The sequence below is a fragment of the Anabrus simplex genome, chromosome 2, assembly GCF_040414725.1.
Source record: "Anabrus simplex isolate iqAnaSimp1 chromosome 2, ASM4041472v1, whole genome shotgun sequence".
In the NCBI taxonomy this organism is placed as follows: Eukaryota; Metazoa; Arthropoda; class Insecta; order Orthoptera; family Tettigoniidae; genus Anabrus; species Anabrus simplex.
Genome location: NC_090266.1, coordinates 1021770256 through 1021790574, shown reverse-complemented (window position 1 = coordinate 1021790574; position 20319 = coordinate 1021770256). Strand labels below are relative to the sequence as shown.

At 39.3% G+C, this 20319-nt stretch overlaps 1 protein-coding gene across 7 annotated transcripts in view; it reads right to left on the bottom strand.

Moving 5' to 3' along the window:
* Cdc27 (cell division cycle protein 27) overlaps nucleotides 1-20319 on the bottom strand; it is a 507070-nt gene that overhangs the window by 69480 nt on the left and 417271 nt on the right. For 6 of the 7 annotated variants that reach the window (XM_068226370.1, XM_068226371.1, XM_068226372.1 and 3 more), the window contains one exon: nucleotides 11533-11622. The exons of the other annotated variant lie outside the window; for it this stretch is intronic. In XM_068226370.1, coding sequence (XP_068082471.1) covers nucleotides 11533-11622 — 90 coding nt within the window. The remainder of the gene's footprint in view (nucleotides 1-11532; nucleotides 11623-20319) is intronic. 7 annotated transcript variants of the gene reach the window in all.

The following is a 20319-nucleotide window of genomic DNA, read 5'->3' as shown; positions in this document are numbered from 1 at the left end:
TTGTCGAAATGCCTTCCTGTAGTGTGTACGGCTGTAACAACACAATGAGTAGAAACCGAAAGTGTAGAGAGAAAGAAATACATTTCCATAGGTTTCCAAATCAAAGTAAGTCGCCTCGAAGGTTTAGCGATTGGGTTCAATTTTGCAAGAGGAAACACTTTTCTCCTGGTAAGGGAGCTACTGTGTGCTCAGTGCATTTCAAAAATACAGACTATGATGAAACGCAACTTTTGAAAATGAAGGTGATGACTACGGAAAAAGCTGCAAGGTCCGAAATTGAAGCCAGGGTCTGTTCCTTCAATAAGATGTCTGGCATCGACAGATGGAGGTACTGCTCAGGTAGGAATGCTAATTCACATGGAAGCCGCTTCACGAAATACACTGTGGAAGTACTCGTCAGAAACTAAAAAGAGCAGGACGGAAAGGTATGAGGCTAAAAGACGAAGGGAGTTTGTTGACACAGTATTAAATGAAAGTGATAAAGATAATGAATGATGTACACGACGTTCAGAATGATATGAGTGAAAATATTTCACCAGACAGACACAAATATAGTGCAGAAAAACAGTGTGAGTTAGGAAGTGAAATAGCTAGAAAATATTTCGACGTTGCAACTTCCGGCTGAACAGTGACGTAATGGGAGAACAACTGAATGACAGTTTCTATGAACCAGATGAAAGTGACAGTGAAAGTTATACTAGTGATACTGATAACGAACACACTCAGGATGATGTACATATTACAGGTTCATATTTCTTTGTAGCGGGGACAAGTTTGCTCACACTCTTTGAAATTTGTTACATTTGTAAAAGTAAAGTGAAAAACATTTCACATTGCATTAAAGGGACTATGTTGTGCATAAAATCACTTTGCAATTGTGGTAATAAAGTCTGTTGGTATTCTCAACCTATGGAAGGAAAGAAACCGGAAGCAAATGTCCTAATATCATCAGCATTATTGTTGTTAGGCATTCTGTTTGAACCTTTTCAGTCATTCTGCAAGTCCATTAACTTACATATGATGTCACGAACTGTATATGACAGAATTATTCATAGAGTAACTGGTCCGATAGTGGGGCGTGCTTGGGATCAGTCCGATAGTGGAGGGTACTTGGGATCAAGAAAGGACTAATGTTACTGATTGTTTGAAAAGCAGTGCCAAACACATCTGGTTAGCCAGAGATGGCCAGTGCGATTCTCCCGGCTTTTCAGCCAAATATTTACTGTATTCACTAATGGATATAAATACAGGCCGCATAGCCCATTTGGAACTTGTTCAGAGAGTGATGGTGAAAGGTGATCTTGAAAGGGCTGCGATTGAAATCGTGATAAGGAAGATTGTACAGGATGAAAATTGTAATATAAAATTCTCCCTTTCCGACAGACACAAAGGAGTAAGGTATTTACTGAGAACGCAGTATCCTGATATTGAACATGAATTTGATGTTTGGCACATATCAAAAAGTCTAAGGAAAAAGATGAAAACTCTCGATAAAAATCATCCAGAAGTTCAAGCGTGGAAGGCTAGTATAAATAATCATTTATCGTGGGCAGCACAAACATGTAATGGAAACAGTTCTGTGTAAATCGATAAATTTACGTCAATTTTGCACCACGTAAAAAATGAGCATAAGTGGTTAGAAGCCGGGCTGAGTGGCTCAGACGGTTAAGGCGCTGGCCTTCTGACCCCAACTTGGCAGGTTCGATCCTGGCTCAGTCCGGTGGAATTTGAAGGTGCTGAAATACGTCAGCCTCGTGTCGGTAGATTTACTGGCACGTAAAAGAACTCCTGCGTGACTAAATTCCGGCACCTCAGCGTCTCCGAAAACCGTAAAAGAGTAGTTAGTGGGACGTAAAACAAATAACATTATTATTAAGTGGTTGGAAAACGGTGAATGGAAATCCTGTGAGCACGATATATTAACGGAGGAGGAAGAGAGAAGGAAAATGTGGATTAAAGGAAATTCAAGTTCATATGAAGCCTTAAAGAAAATAGTTTTAGAGAAATCTTTTTTAAAAGATGTGGAACATATAAAACACTACGTTCATGCCGGAAACCTAGAAAGTTATTACAACCTTCGTTTGAAATACGCTCTTAAAAGAGTTCATTTCTTGTACAGAATCTTAAAGCTCAGGTCAGTGATTGCTGCATTGGACTATAATTGGAACATCAATAAATTGAAAGCTGGTATCAAAACTCAGTACTCAAAATCAACAGGAGCTTGGGTGATAAAACAGAAATATGAGGCGTCAAGCGATGGATGGAAGAAGGCAATAATTAACAAAATAAATCTCTTGCAAACTAACTACAGTAGAGCATCACCTGAAGCTCAAGCAATGGATCTGTCACTGCCTAAAAACATCGCTCCAATACCTCGACCTTCCAATGACGACCTGATCAAGAAGCAATTCTCACGATTTCACTCGCAACAATAAATGAGGTGCCGTACTTCATGTCAAAATAATACATTATCTATATTTATCATACAAACAAGCTTAGGAAACTCTTACATAATTCTACTGTTTTATTTTAATTTTTTCATTTACAGCTTGAAGCCCACATAGGTTCCATCGGGTTCCGGAAATGTGTTCCTTATGGTGTTGACAACACATGATGGTATGACAACTCTGTCCTTTTTACCAATCGCAGTCCATGAATTTACCCACGAAGTGAACTGTTTGTAACAAATAAAACGCCAAGTTCTATTTGATGGATTTAAAGCTGTCAGTAAACATTTCCTTGCCATGTTCTTCGTTTTTAAGCTCATGTTATGCCTTGTCATTGTCAATACTTCACGGTCTATAATAAGCCTTGTAAATGAGGGATTTCTTGTTACACACATAAATTTCTCATATTTCACTGCTTTTACATTGTCTAATTCACAACAGCATACACTTTCTTCATCCGTATCCATGATGGCACACTCATTACATTTACACCAAATTCGCGTGCCGGCACGGCCTGTAGTGTTTAGCATATCCATGTCAAGATCGCTATCTGAATGGACATCAGCAAACATCGTTCGTTCTGGCTCATACTGATACGGACGAATGATATTTACATCCATTATAAATAAAAATAAACCCACTAACACTGCCAACAGAAGAACACGGCAGTAGCAGATGGAGTGCGGGAAAAGACTGCGCGAGTTTACTCCCAGCGTCAAGGCTGCCAGGCAGACTCTACAGCGCAGTGACGTCATAACCAGTTACTACTTCTGCACATAACTTGAGAATGGTTGGACATAGAGGCACCGGATTAACGGCATTGTTATTACATTCCCATAATACATATTTAGCAATGAATAACGAAATATGTGTTTTTGTGTTGTGTTCTCCTTTAATTATCTGCTTCCTCTTCTGAAAAATCCACGTAATTTTGTCTGATAACATCTTTAAAAAGCCTCCCGCGAAATGCATTCTGTTCTCTTGCAAGTGCTTTGTTCCATGCCTCCTCCTTTTCAACGCACTCAAGAAGTTTAATTTATTCTTTCGTGTTCTTTCTGAACCATTATGAAGTCAAAGATACAATTTGCTAACTGAACAAAAAAACAAAAATACAGGAATAAGCAGTAAAAAAAAGTCATGAACTCAGTACGCCACAGGGGCCATGTTGCTCAAATAAAAGAGGAATCATTTGTACAAAATGCAAAATAAACAACCCGCTCAAAAAACAAAAAAACTAAAAAACAAACAAATAAATGTATAAATTGAGAAGAATATACAAATATGAACTGTGATTGTTGTGATTAAATATAAGATGCGGTTTTAACGACTGCGTTAAATTAACCTCTCCCGGGTTAATAATGACTTCAACAAACATTAATTCAGACCCTAGCTGTACATTATTAAATGATACACATATCATCCGCCAACGGCCGTAGCCGTGTTGAAACACCGGATCCCGTGAGATCTCCGAAGTTAAGCAACATTGGGCGTGGTCAGGAGTTGGATGGGTTGCCATGCGCTGTTGGTGGGGGGTAAGGTAATGGAGGAGCGGAAAGGAACTGGCCACTCTACCGCATGTAAACTCCGGCTCAGGAACACCTCTGCGGAGGTTCGGACCTGCCTTCGGGCAGAATAACCCTTACCTTACCATATCATCCAGCTTTTAAAATCATTTCTGGGCCGGCGGACCTCCTCTTCTGCCATCAGATCTTTCTTGCCGTAAGACGGAATACCAGTCAAGTTGTACCGTGTCGGAGGGTGTGCTTGGTTTAAGTCGGCTTCTGCTAATGCCAAGGATATGGATATTATTTTCCCTCATCATGGCTTCAATTTCATCGAAGTGCACTACCACGGAGAGAGCGTGTTGATATGGCAGCACTGTAAACAGTTTGTAGAGGGACATAATGCCCATTTGAGGAGAATGCCTGTGGTGAGAGGCGACAGGGTGAGAGAGGGGATTTTGCCAAGGTCAGCGTTAGGTACAAGGCTCTGGATCAGCTGTATAAGAGAATGTTAACAAAACTGTATAGCAGAAATAGCATGCAACTTGCCTCAACATCTTGATAAATGCTTTAACTGACTACCACCCACTGACACACCCACCTATACACACATATATATAGAAACACTTATGATTAACAAAAAATGCAATATTGAACTGTATTGTTTCTTATCAATTGTCCCCATCCCGCAGGTTTTACATGCTGTCCAGTTCCGCGATGGTGGTCATGGATCTTTTCATCCCATTGGGAAAGAGGATCATGATGTGTCCGTCTTGGGTACAAACACGGGATGGCCTGAAGTGATCTCTCACCAGGTTTAAGATAGTCTTACGTGTTTTGGTGAGGGACTCTGTAATGAGTACCCTTAATTGGTACGATTAATTGTAAGTACATCAAGATTATAACTTAACCTTGAGGCATTGTAATGGCTGAGGATGCTCAGTAGATGAGCGAAACGTCCCAACTGTAGTACTGCGTCAAGGATAAAATCCTAACAATAAAAAAAATTATGTATTGAATAGGTGGAAAACAAATAAATATTTGTATTATTTTATAGGGAATTTCAATACGGGCCTAAATATGAGAGTATTTACATGTAATACATACCACGTAAGAGCTCAGACGGCAGCGCATCGGCCTCTCACCACTGGATACCGTGGTTCAAATCCCGGTCACTCTATGCAAGATTAGTGCTGGACAAAGCAGAGGCGCGACAGGTTTTTCTCCGGGTACTCCTGTTTTCCCTGTCATCTTTCATTCCAGCAACACTCTCCATTCTCATTTCATAGCATCTATCAGTCATTAATAAATCGCTTTGGGAGTGGCGACCCCATCATACTAATAGCCTATATATGATTCATTCATTACATCCCTGACCCGGTCAATGACTGGAAAACAGGTTGTAGGTTTTCATTTCATTCTCGTACCACTCAGTCGAGCCACTTGTCTCCTTTCTCCTGAGTCTTCCCAGCCCAAACTTTGCAACATTTTTGTAACCCTACTCTTTTGTCGGAAATCACCCATAACAAATCGAGCTACTTTTCTTTGGATTTTTTCAAATTCCTGAATTAAGTTTACCAGAAAGGTCAAAACTAGTCCAAAATAAAAAATAAGGATATAAATGACACTAAGATATAATTGTATTCACATGGGTTTGTATTGAATAGGTGGACCATTTAAGACCAAATCATATATTGGTGTCAATACAGATCAAAAATGAAACTTATAGACTTATGGCAACGATGGGATAGGAAAGGGCTAGGAGTGGAAATGAAGTGGCTTTGGCCTTAATTAAGGTACAGCACCAGATTATTGCCTGGTGTGAAAATGGGAAACCATGGAAAACCATCTTGAGGGCTGCCGACAGTGGAGTTCAACCCCACTTTCCCCGAATGCAAGCTCACAGTTGTGCACCCTTAACCACACGGCCAATTGGTAATTTTACATTATTACTATTTAACTTTGATGATGGTAGTTTCATGAATTAATTTATATTTCATTTGTAATTTCGTTTATTAATTTTGATTCATTTAGTAGTAATCGGATGCAGGTAAGAAATACAGTACTCCATTTCTCATGGACTCTACAACAGTATAAAATATTAACAGTAAGCAAATTAACAATAAAATTTAGCAAAGAAGGGACTTAATATTAACAAATTCTTTAGAAATTAAATAACAAATAAAATAAATAACATGGGGAAAATATACACGGGTGATTCTATTGCCACTATGAATTTTGTTTTATGCAGCCCCTAACTGGCAGTTTTGTGTGTGTCATGAAAATATCGGCCTTTCTAGTACGTACAGGAAAAACAAACATGTATCTTAGTATTTACCACCTAACCATAATAGGAAGATGTTATGTTGTAACATTAAACAATGGCAATCACGAGTGCGCTCCCTAAATTATATGAAAATGAAACTCCTGTGAAACATGAAGTGGGCATTGTGACCGCATTAAAACTATTATATGAGATATAATCTGCACACATTGTGTTGCAGTGTACTGTAGCGCAGTTGCTAAGGACAAGTAAAGCAGGCAGGTCTTGTGTGCGAGTTGGGAGGTTCGAATTTGGTCTGAGGATACTGATTTAATTTCTGTTTTTGTAATTTTTACCTCAATTTTCATGAAATATCCTCTCTTATGCATATTTTCAGTGAATGACAGTGTAAGTGGCCCTATGAAGGACCAATTTGACATCACAACTGGATAAATAGAATAGGAAGTAGGGGGAAACAAACTACACCGACAATATTTAGCTATGGTAGCAAAGGCCCGAAGTGATGATCTGCTTGGTTTATGTACATCTGGACCTACTCCTGAATAGATCTTCTAGCACGCTGAAGCATGGCCGGTGTCACTGATCTGCAAGTTTCAGTAATAAGTTGCCTGAGGTGCTCGGGATTTTCTGATGCTTGAGTGTAAACTAATTGTTTCAAACGTCCCCACAGGAAGAAGTCCAATGGCATAAAATCTGGTAAGATAGTGGGCCAAGGAACAGGTCCTCCTCTTTCTATCCATATTCCTCGATGTTTCTTATTCGGATGGCAACGAACGGCTAACATCGAATGTGATGGAACTCCATTTTGTTTTAACCACATCGTTGAATGATCTCCAAGTGGTACACCCTCCAGCAAATCGGGAGTTCACAGCAGAGAAATTGCAGGTAGCGTGTGACTGTTAAAAGATCCTCGCAGAAATACCGTCCGATAAGGTGATCGCAAAGATTTCACACAATACATTCAGTCCCCATTGTACTTGATAGGCTGCATGTGAGAATTGTCAGCACTCCAATAGTGGATGTTGTGGTGGTTGATGGTTCCATTAATGTGGAATCGTGATTCACCCAAGAACAATATTTTCAACAGGAATGCTGCATCATTTTCCACATTTTCTAATAGCCACTGAAAGAAATTCATTAAAGATTCAAAATCTCGCCCATGGAGCTCTCAGTGTAGCTGTAGATGGTAGGGGTGATATTTACATCCATGCAATATTCACCATATGGACAGCTGGCTGATGTTCAACTGTAGTGCAACTGCCGGGTACTCGTGAGTGGATTATTGGAATCTGTGTCTCGGACTGCTTCCTCATTCTCATCAGATGTTACAGTTTTCTTTCAGACACGTGGTACTCTTTGAATCACGCCTGTTGTTCGTACGTATCTTTCAACACTGCTGAAAGTGCAGTCGGATGTCGCCTGTCTGGACACCTTCTTTGGTACAGACGTAGTGCCTGGCACGCACTTTTTCTTGCTTCCCCATAGCTGTCCGCCTCTTTGGTGTAGTGGTTATTGTCATTAGCTGTCATACCCAGAAGCCCGGGTTCGATTCCTGGCTCTCTCACGAAATTTGAAAAGTGGTACGAAAGCTGGAATGGGCTTCAATCAGCCTTGGGAGGTCAACAGAGTAAAGAGGGGTTTGATTCCCTCCTCAGCAATTCTTGAAGTGGTTTTCCACTTCACCTCCAGGAAAATGCTGGGACGGTGCACCACTTAAGGCCACGGCCGCTTCCTTGCCCATTAATTCCAATCTTCCCATTCCCCACAAGGCCCCTGTTCAGCATAGCAGGTCAGGCCACCTGGGCAAGGTACTGGTCCTCCTCCCAAGTTGTATCCCCACGACCGACAATCTCACGCTCCAGGACACTGACCTTGAGGCGATAGAAGTGGGTTTCCTCGCTGAGTCCGGGGGGAAAAACCAACCCTAAGGTGTAAATGGATTAAATTTTAAAAATCCCCATACATAAGGAGCATGCCCACGTACTCATCTGCGGAAAACATGATGAATGACTGAAGTGACTCATTCAAGCTGTATAGCAGTGCAGTGTGTAATATCAATAACAGCGGCTTTCTACTGTTCGCATGTGGCACACAATGGACTGTGTCAGAGTATTAAAACATCATATTGATGCAAAAAATTTGAAAGAAGTATGACTCGAACAACCAATGATACGTTCCACAAATTGCCAGACTAGCATTTAACCCAATGCACTACAGTGGAACGGTGTCCGTGCTTGTATTAAGAATGCATTAGAGTACATTACTCCGTCAATTCACCAGGCGAGTTGGCCGTGCGGTTAGGGGCACGGAGCTGTGAGCTCGCATCCGAGAGATAGAGGGTTCGAACCCCACCGTTGGCAGCCCTGAAGATGGTTTCCATGGTTTCCCATGTTCACACCAGGCAAATGCTGGGGCTGTACCTTAATTAAGGCCATGGCCGCTTCCTTCCCACTCCAAGCCTTTTCCTGTCCTATTGTCACCATAAGACCTACCTGTGTTGGTGCGACGTAAAACAAATTGTAAAAGAAACCTCAGTCAGTTCACTATTTCATACGCTCTTCACGTCAGTGTAACCTCATTTTAAGCATTAATTTTGGTCTTTGCTACACCCGTTCACCAGGCACGACATATTGACATAGCAACATGGCAGACTGATGTAGATAAATGATTGAAATATTTAAGGTCTTTCAAACGGACTGTTGGGTATGGTCATAATCGCTTGCATGCTGAACTTGGTATTATTTATTTACAGTAATTTCTGTACAGAAATATGAAAGGTCTAGAGAAAAAGGGTGAGGCCCCATGTACATATAAAATGTTCCCTTATGGGGCATTAGTATCACAAAGGATGCCAGTATAGAAATATTACCTTAAACATTTTCACGTGTTTGTTGGGCTGCATAAAACAACATTAGTAGGCACAAGTGAATCACCCGGTATAATGATATCCATGTCACTACTAATATTCTGGCCAGATTGTCCAAAAAAAAAAAAAAATAAAAAAAAAAAAAAAATAAAAAATAAAAAATAAAAAAAAAATCAAGAGCTTACTCCTTTAGGATACGTTTCAGATTGGTTTTGCAGAGATGATAGGGAATGAAAATGAATTTCACACAGGGCATTTGCTGTTGTGGGAAGTCGATAGAATATGGGGTGTTGCTGGAGGAATATGGAATAGTTGTCTATTTTGGATCGTATGTGGATGAACATGTAATGGGAAATGAGGTAACAAACATGCGCATTTAAGAATACTATCAACAATTATATGAAGGCCTAGGGGGCGGCCTAGAATGAGATGGAGGAGCTCGGTTATGAACTGTATTGCAAATAGAGGAGTTGATAGCAATAAAGTACTAGAAGAGGAATGGTGGACAGATTGAATAAGGTGGAGGGCTTTGGTACACTACCCTATCCAGAGAGAACCCGGAAAAGGGAATGGATGAAGAAGAAGAAGATGAAGAAAGTAGAGGTCCACGTACAATTTCATTGTTGATTGGCTTCACATCAGGGTGAATTCAATTACTAATTTATTTTGCATATAAAAAGGGAACGACACTATCAATGTATGAATTTCTTCACCATTTTGAGTTTTAAAATAGAACATTAGAATATTTACAACAGTGTATCAAATTTTATTCTTATCAATCAATCAATCAATCAATCAATCAATCAATCAATCAATCAATCAATCAATCAATCAATCAATCAATCAATCAATCAATCAATCAAATCAAATCACCAATGATCTGCCTTTAGGACAGTCACCCAGGTGGCAGACTCCCTGTCAGTTGTTTACCTAATCTGTTCTTAAATAACTGCTAAGAATTTGGAAATTTATTGAACATCTCACTCGGTAAATTATCCCAATTTCCTAACTCTTCTTCCTATAAAAGAATATTTGCCCAATTTGTCAATCTTCATATTGTGTTCTTTCTAACTTTAACAAACACCACTCAAACTTATTCATATACTAATGTTATTTCATGCCATCTCTCCACTGGCAACTCAGAATATACCACTTACAGTTTATGAATTTCACTGTAAGGATCTGTACTGACCGTCACACAGCCTTTGATTAAGAGTGTTTCCAACTTTCGATAATTTTATTTTGCCCTACATATACATAGGAATAACACATTACATTCCAGTACATATGCTAATTTAGGACATGTTTTGCCTCATTATGAGACATCTTCAGCTAAAAAATATATAAAACTGACACACACAGTTAAATCATAAAAGAACACTTTGAAAGTCATTCAAAATCATTTAAGTCATTAGCATTTTGCTTATTCTTAATGTTTATGATCTTCTTCTAATTTGAAGTTGAACGTTTTCATGTCCTTAATGCTGTCGTAGTGAAATGATTAAATGTTTTCCTATATTTGGTATTAAAGACCTCTTAATGTATAAACTGCTGATGTTCTTCGTTGTTATTCTAAAGTAACTCTCTTTTTGGTTAGCAGAGGAAACTCCTCTCTACTGTAGTTGAAAGTTGATATTTGGTGGTGTCTTATGTGTCTATAAGATTTATTTTGTTAAGAAGTCTAAAAAGAGAAAAGTTTTAATTTACTATGAAAAAAACCTTGCTATTCTAATGTGGAAATGTTAAAAATATTTTAAGTATGACCACCCCGCTGGTTCCTTTAGTTCTTGTCATATGTGTAGCTAGCTGGTGCCTCACTACTTGCTTCGAGCAGCTGACCGGTTGAAAGCATGAGAAGGGGAATGGAGGGAGTGGTAGGGGTTGTACTGCGGTAGGCGGGGCTTGCACCTTGTGGGATGTTGGTGTATCTTTTAGTGTCTTTTTTGTTACATTCTTACGTGAATCTATTTTTAGAGTTGCATCTAAAGGTATGTTTATGTTTTCTGTGATTTCTTTAATATGAAAATTAGGATTTTGTTTTTGGTCTATTTCTATGTATATTAAATCTAAAATGTTCAATAGGTTACCTTCTTTTATTGTATGTGAAATTGTTAAATCCTGCTCTATTTTAGTAAAATTATGTTTATAGTCTTTCATGTGAGTATTCATAGCCGAGTGTCTTGTAAATATCTGCGTTCGTATGTTCTTGGTATGGTGTTACAAAATTTCTTCCCATTTCTCTAAATGTATGATGTTTTGCATTGCGAACATTTTACAGTAGCTTAGATATTCCAGAATTAAAATTCTATTGCTTTGTGCAATGGTAAAATAAATGAAATCAGGAAAAAAAAATATGAGAAGAAAATAAAAATGTGAAAATTTAAAAACATGGAATTCAAAGAAAAATTCCAATAAAATTACAACAACACTTACCCAGAGCTGAGGTAGAGAGTGTGGAAGTGGAATGGGACATGTTCAAGAAGGCATTTGCAAACTGTGCTGAGTGTGCTTGTGGCAGAATACCTGAAAGAGTGAAAGATAAAGAGACCCCATGGTGGAATGAGAGGGTAAAGGAGGCAGTGAAAAATTAGAAAGCATGGAAGAATTGAATTGGTGTGGGGAGCAAACAGTGAGGAAGTACAAGGGCAACTCACCATGTTGAGCGAGATTACTGTAAATAATTGAATGAAATTCAGCATGGAAAACAGTAAGACAATAGTGTTGTCTACAGGAGCAAGAGAAGGAAAAAGTGTGTGTACGTGTGTGTGTGTGTGTGCTTGATTAGTTCTATACCTCTCTTATATTTAAGTCATTAGAAACTAAGTTTAACCATCATCATCTTGGTCTGCCTCTACATCTCCTACCCTCCATGAAAAATTCATTATTTTCCTAGGTAACCTATGCTACTCAATTTGCCTCACATGACTCCACCACTGAAGCTGGTTTATCTATACAGCTCATCAATCAAGTTCATTCATAACTTAGTCATTAACTCCTCATTCCAAGTACCCTTCTGCCATTGTTCCCATATGTTTGTACAAGCTAACATTTTTGCTACTTTCATGTCTGATACTTCTAGTTATGAATAAGATACCCTGAGTTCATTCAGGTCCATTCCCATGAAGCAATGTAAGTCTGAAAACAGACCGGTGTAAGAATAGTTTTGTCCGGGAGCTGACTTCTTTCTTACAGAATACTGTTGATCAAAACTGCAGACTCAGTGCATTGGCATTGCTGCACCTTGATTCAATCTCACTTACTATCCTACTATCCTGGGAGAATATACATCATAAATACTTGAAATGAACTACCTGTTCTAGCTTTGTATTCACAATCTGACAATCAATTCTCTTTGGTTTCTTACCTACTAACATCACTTTAGTCTTGGAAAGACTAATTTTCATATCATACTTATTGCACCTATCTTCAAGTTCCAAGATACTGGACTCCAGGCTTTCAGCGCAATCTGCAATTAAGACCAAAACGTCGGCATAGACCCAAACCGCGCACAATATTTCCACCGAACTGAATCCTTCCCTGCTGCTTTACAACTTTCAAAACATGATCCATGTAAACTATGAACAACAAAGGTGAAAGATTATAGCCTTGTCTAACCCCTGCAAGTACCTTGAACCAAGAACTCATTCTACCATCAATCCTCACTGCAGCCCAATTGTCAACATTTCTGCTTATGATTTCTTTCAATCTACCATTAAATCCCACAACCTTCTACGACGGTGAACATCTTTTCTCTCGGTACCCTTGTCATATGCCTTCTCTAGGTCTATGAAACAAACAACTGTCTATTCCTATTGTAGCATTTTTCAACAACTTGGTGTGTACTGAAAATCAAACTCAGACAGACGCTGTGTGGTCTTAAACCACACTGGTTTTCAACCAACTTACTCTCAACCACTGATCGGAACTAACCTTCCAAAATGATCAATGAAATACCTCGATAGTTATTGGAATCCTTCCTATTCCCTTGCTTATTGATGAGTGCAATTACTGCAGTTGTCTAAACAGAATGTACATTACTAACATTCCACGCTAATCTTATTACACAATGAAGGTATTTCATCCCTGCCTTCACATTATATTTCACAATTTTATCTCTAATTTAATCTATTCCTGCTGCTTTATGACAATGGAGTTTAATTACCATCCTTTCCACTTCCTCAAGCACCATTTCATCACCATGATCATCATCATCATCATCATCATCGTCCTCCACCCCATGAGCTCTGTCATTTGCAACGTCTTCAAAAATATTTCCTTTAATGTTGAGATTTCCAAAATATTTCTTCCACCTGTCCAGTGATTCCCTGTGATATGAGTTCACCTGACTTACAAAAAAACACACATTTTCCCCTGCTTTCTAAGATTATTTACTCCATCATTCACAAAGATTTTAGCTTTTTATCATCTATACACACAGGTGTTCAAAGGCATTCATGTGATGTTTCTGTTACGGCATCCCTGTATGCCACCCTTTCTCTTTTTTACATATTGAATTTGTTTACTGGCTATTGTTTGGAACTTTCATTAACTGTATCCTTGTACTTTTGTCTACTTTCCTCATCCTGGAGATTTTCTACCCTTATTCATCTGCAGACATATTTTACTTTCTCTGCCATAGACCTGGAGACATTTACCGGTATCTTACTACAGATGAGTTAGTGGTCTGTATTACAGAAAAATCCCAGGAACACGCTCATATTTCTACCAGATTTCCTAAATTCAAACTCGGTTATCATATAGAATTTTATGGATCTGGTGCCCCTACACTCCTATGCGTAGCAGTGAATAGTCTTGTGCTTCAAGAACGTATATGTAGCTGTTAATCCCATACTAGCACGGAAGTCCAGTAAATGCTTCCCATTTCTATTAGCTCCCATATTTTCCCCACATTACCTACCATTACCTTTTGGTATCCTTCAATTCTATTTCTAAATCTCACACTGAAATCGGCCAATAGCACTACCCGATCCTCGCTGTTGACTGACTATGATGTCATTCAGTGCTTTATAAAACTTATCAACTTCATCTTCATCCGTAGCCTTACATGGTGAATACACAAGAGACAATTCTTGTCCTAATTCTCCCAACAACTAAATCTGCCCACATCATTCACTCATTTACATGCCTAACAGAAATTATGTTGCAGGCAATAGCATTCCTGATGAACAATCCTACGAGCCCTACACTCTCCATCCCCTTTGCTAACTCTGCCAGTTCTACTTCCTTTCTTCCATAAACCTCATTAATATTGTAAGCCCCCCATCAAAATCCATTTCATTTGCAAAGTTGTTTTCAAGGAGTCCCTCGTCGGTCAAATAGAAGTGGGACTCCATTACTCCCATAGGCCCATGGATTGCTTAAAATGTTCTGAACTCTTTACATTGTGTGAAGTAGGATGCTACCCCATTTACACATAGTCCCAGTGAGGATCTCTCCTCTTAACAGATATGGGACAACTAGTGGATTGTCTGGTCCTAGCTGCCTGAGTACCGTTATGCCTTCTTTCAGCAATCAGTCTGTAAGCCTATGTGAATTTACTAAACGTCACCACAATCCTCTATTTGCAACTAGTGTTGCGGTCTGATTTAGTTCTATATCTGTTATGTTTAAATCGTTAGAAACTGATTCTGACCATCGAAGTCTTGGTCTCCCTCTACTTCTCTTACCCTCCATAACAGAGTCTGTATTCTCCTAGGTAACGTATCCTCCTCCATCTGCCTCACACGATCCCACCACCGAAGCTGGTTTATGCGTACAGCATCATCCATCGAGTTCATTCCTAAATTAGCCTTTATCTCCTCATTCCAAGTACCCTACTGCCATTGTTCCCACCTGTTTGTACCAGCAATCGTTCTTGCTACTTTCACGTCTGTTACTTCTAAGTTACGAATACGATATACTAAGTCCACCCAGCTTTTGGTCCCGTAAACCAAAGTTGGTCTGAAAACAGACTAATGTAAAGATAGTTTTGTCTGGGAGCCGACTTCCTTCTTACAGATTACTGTTGATCGCAATTGCGAGCTCACTGTATTACCTTTAATACACCTTGATTCAATCTCACTTACTATATTATCATCCTCGGAGAACATACATCCTAAGTACTTGAAATTATCTACCTGTTCCAGCTTTGTTTCACCAATCTGACATTCAGTTCTCTTGGATTTCTTACCTACTGACAGTAGTTTAGTTTTCGAAAGGCTAAGTTTCATACCATACTGATTGCACTTATTTTCAAGTTCCAAGATATTAGACTGATGGCTTTTGGCACAATCTGCCATTAAGACCAATTTGTCAACAAAGGTCAGACTGTTTACTACATTTCCACCTAACTGCCACTTTATACCTTTCAGCAGATGATCCATGTAAACTATGAACAACAAAGGTGAAAGACTACAGCCTTGTCTAACCCCTGCAAGTACCCTGAACCAAGAATTCATTCTACTATCAATTCTCACTGCAGCACAACTGTCAACATAAATGCTTTTGATTGATTTTAATAATCTATCCTTAATCCCTTAGTCCCCAGTATGGCAAACATCTTTTCCCTCGGTACCCTGTCATATGCTTGATCTAGATCTACGAAACAAACGTAACTGCCTATTCCTCTCGTAGCATTTTTCAATTACCTGGCGCATACTGAGAATCTGATCCTGACAGCCCCTTTGTTGTCTGAAACCACACTGGTTTTAATCCAACTTCCTCTAAACCACTGATCACAACCTCCCTTCCAAGATGCCAGTGAACACTTTGCCTGGTATACTAATCAGTGAGATACCTCGATAGTTGTTGCAATCCTTCCTGTTTCCTTGCTTATAGATAGGTGCAATTACTGCTTTTGTCCATCTGAAGGTACCTTACCAACACTCCATACTTATTATTCTTCGAAGCCCTTTCATCCCTGCCTTCCCACTACAATTCACCATTTCAGGTCTAATTTCATCTATTCCTGCTGCTTTATGACAATGGAGTTTATTTACCACCTTTCCCACTTCCTCAAGTGTAATTTCACCGAATCAGAATGTATCCAAGATGCTCACACCTATTCAATAGCAACTGGTATCCCGACTTTCACAACCACTTACTAGGCCACTGAGCTGTTGCCCATGGTTCTCAAACTAGGGCGTGATAACAGTAAGCCAGGAATTACAAAATTAGGGGACAAAACCTTGAAATTATGGAGGGTTTCAAGTACTTGACAAGTGAACTGATGCAGAATTGACATGGAGAGCAGTAAAAGGATTAAATGGGGAAATGCATTATATCATAGTGTGTGAAATATGGTGTGGAAACAGACAATACCAAAGTGTAAAAAATTCATGCATTACACTGCTTGCACACCAGTATACAAAATGTCTACTCGAGCAGTACTGTGTGCATTTTTGTGATCTTGCAACATCATTCTGCAACAACACCCTGATCTGCTGAGTGTCGGCATTTCAGCAAACCATCAAAGGAAGTTGCATGTACATGTTGTAACTAGTGTGAGCGGGGTTCACGCTGTCAGTGTGCTTCTGAGTGTAGGACGGGGCAGTCGTAATTAATTACAATCTTTCTCTGTATACGTGAGTGGTATTTTTATCTGTTTTCAATTCTTCAGTTCATAGTGCAATGAAGGAGTCAAAGGAATTAACGGTTAAATTGATAGATCTCTACAGGAGGGCGGAAAGTATCTGAAATCCGAAAAATAAGGACCATTTTGTTAAAATTAAAAAGAATGACTCTTGGAATAAAATAGCAACAGAGATATTGGCTGACATATCGTGTGAATTACCTATAATGAGTGCAAAGAGAAAATCCTCTACTTTCATTTAGAAGATAGCGTGCAAAGTAGATAAGATAATTTAGTCGAGAGTGGGAAAAATGGAAAAGAAATCTAAGAACTGGAAAGGGTATGTATAAAAAAAAAACAGAATAGTAGGCCATAATATTTCTTTATTTTGTAGTTACCCTGATTGATTTGGATGATTAATATAACAGTACAAATTAATTAAATGACAATAATTAAGGCAAGGATTTTCCCTTTAAGAGTCCAATGATATTTACACATCGACATGGTTTGCATTTGATGGGCTCATGGCAGAGTCCTGCGGAGCGGCCCAACCCATGAGCTGCTTCAGTAATAAACGGCATTGGGCTTTCCAAAGCTTAAACATACAAAGCCCGTGACGTCATCGCACGGGCCAGTCTGGGCAGCGCTATGTCGTTCGTACGCGGTGAGCCAAGGACAACGCTGTGGTAGTACTATGGGTTGACTGCTTCGATGTGTACAGTGCACTGCATGTTAGCGGAGTGCGTTGCCTTACGTTCGAGTGGAGACGATCAGGTTTGCTGTGCTTTTCTGTTTGACTTCCTCCTGTCTATCCTGTTATTGGAAATGAGTGCGGAGTGTGGTTCCAAACGAAAAGAAACCATGGCAAGAAAACGTGAAGTGAAAGAGAAACTAGAAACCGGACAATACAAGACTTCTGAACCGGACCCTAACCTTAGAAGTAGTATTTGGTCGGTATTCAAGCCTGTTGTTGACAGTGATGGAAGAGACGTTAATTTTGTGTGCTGCACGATCTGCGGTGAACTTTATGTACACACTCAAGGGTTGACATGTACGTCGCACATTTCCCATCATCCGTGTGTATCTAACAACAAATCATCTCCCGTAAAAGAACATCGTCTTCCTAAATCGGCCCAGGACTTGATTGTTGCTAAATGTGTTGCTTTGTGTGCTCAAGACTTAAGGTCGTATAAGACAGTTGGAGGTGATGGCTTTCTGGATCTCGCTCAGACATTGGTTGACACTGGATCGGTGTATGGAAAGGTATCCGTAACAGATATCATACCTCATCCAACAACAGTGTCCCAACACATAGCAGAAAGTGCTAAACATCTACTGGATTCAATTATGCCGGAGGTACTTGACCTTATAACTAGAAGGGAATGCGCAGCCACCACAGATATGTGGACATGTAGCGCAAAAAGGAACCATTACGTAACGTCCACGATTTCTTATTTTGTTCAATGGGAACTCAAGTCTTGTGTCTTGTTCACGACCAGGTTTCCAGATGAGCCTAAAACAGGTGATAATATTAAGAGAGAATTGGTGAGACGATTTAGGGTCCTAGGTGTCACCGAGACCGTACTTTTTTTTTTGCTAGGGGCTTTACGTCGCACCGACACAGAGAGGTCTTATGGCGACGATGAGAGACCGTACTTAAAGACGTGCCTTTTACAACTGATCAGGGTGCCAACATAATTGCCGCACTGCGTGATTATACAAGGCTGAATTGCACCTGTCATATGCTCAACACGGTGCTACGAAATGTGTTCAATCTTCAGTTTATGTCAGTTCGTTGCCCTCACATTGATACTTATGTCTGCGACGAAAGGACTTGTTACATATGTAAAACAAAGTGGCCTATTAAACGCTCTTGAAAAATCATTGCAACAATACAACAACACTCGCTGGAACACTCGTTTAACGATGCTAGAACCTGTGCAACGTCAGTATTCGGCTTTGTGGGAAAAACTAGCTGCAAAAGGACAGACAAATCATACGAATGGAATCGATATCAAGCTGTTGAACGAAGTGATCGCACTCCTTCAGGTATGTATTTTGTTATGTAGCCTTCTACATTCTTTTGAATTGCCATTAGTAATACCGGGCAGTTTAAATTTTTTCCATTTGGTGATTTTATTACACACCTTTTGTAAACCTATTTTACAGCCCTTCAAGGAAGCGTCAAAAGAATTGGAATGTGAGAAGTCACCCACACTGCACCTTGTCTTACCATGGAAAATGACGCTCCTACAGCATCTGACTCAGGAACCTAATACCGGGTAGGCTTCTGAAATAGAACTTTTGCGGAACCACATCAAATTCTATACGGAAGAGAAGTTCATCATTCACAAGTACCATAAGGTGGCAACGTTTCTGTGGGCACCATTTCGCCACCTGACAATGAAAGGTGTGATGTAACAGCGGAGGTAAGGCACGTGATGCACTAATTTGAATATTAACCTATGTGTTCTTCAGGATAGTAGTTTGTTCAAAAATCAGATGTATAAGTACTTTCTTTGATTCTAACTAATTCCACATTTCTTGCGTGCAAATAGCGTAAGAGCTGATACAATACGTACCAATTCCTACACCTTCTCACCTACTAGCAGCCACTGTTTGCGTAATATTTTTACCTCATACAACGCCCTCTGATGCCGACTTACCGAGCTCGATAGCTGCAGTCGCTTAAGTGCGGCCAGTATCCAGTAATCGGGAGATAGTGGGTTCGAGTCCCACTGTCGGCAGCCCTGAAGACGGTTTGCCAATATTTCCAATGCATATCAGCTGATGATGATGCAATATAAAGCGTCGAAACTAGTTCTGATAAAATAAATATACATGTAATTTTATCTCAACATTTTAATGTATTGAATAAGGTGGATACAAATTTTTAATAAATTGTAATCTTGGTTCAATACAGATGAATAATGAAATTTATTTACTTAAATTTATCGTATTCATAATTACGTGATGGAGTGACCGTGTCTTCTTGCCTGTTGAAAATCGCTGCTGATCGGTGTGTTTAATTTCCTATTTTTTACTCAGTTTATTAAAATGGTTGTGACAGTTTTTGATCGAGAAAACGGACTTGCATCGGAAGGATTTTACGTCACAAGTAACTAATCTCATTTTGTTCCGGTTTGAAGATAACAATAAGTAAAATTCTTTCAAGAATAAAATTTACTGTGTCCACCTATTCAATAAAATTATATTCTGTAGTGATTAAATCCTACATGAATTACAAACACTAATTAGGAACATGTTCCGCCCCAGTTTTGGGCATCTTCAGGCTAATAATAATCTTAAGGTCAAGTCTTTAAACCTGTTAAATATTAGAACTTGAAACTAAATACAATGGTCTTATGCTAAAATTTTTTTTACAAAAAGTTGTGCTTTAGGTGATATTTACATAGTTTACAATGTGTACAAGGAAGCAATTGAAATTATTTTACAATGACTGGAAATTGTCCAAAGCGTAAATTGGAACTTCTCCTACTTAATGGATGAAACATTAGGTTGAAGGTTTGTACAGTTGTGTTCGTTCAAAGGTGGTTATGGTCACCTATGTCCTAAGTATACTGTTACAAAACCGGAACCGTGGTATATGCCGATATTGTTGGGTTTGAATATTCCTTTAGAAAGAAGCA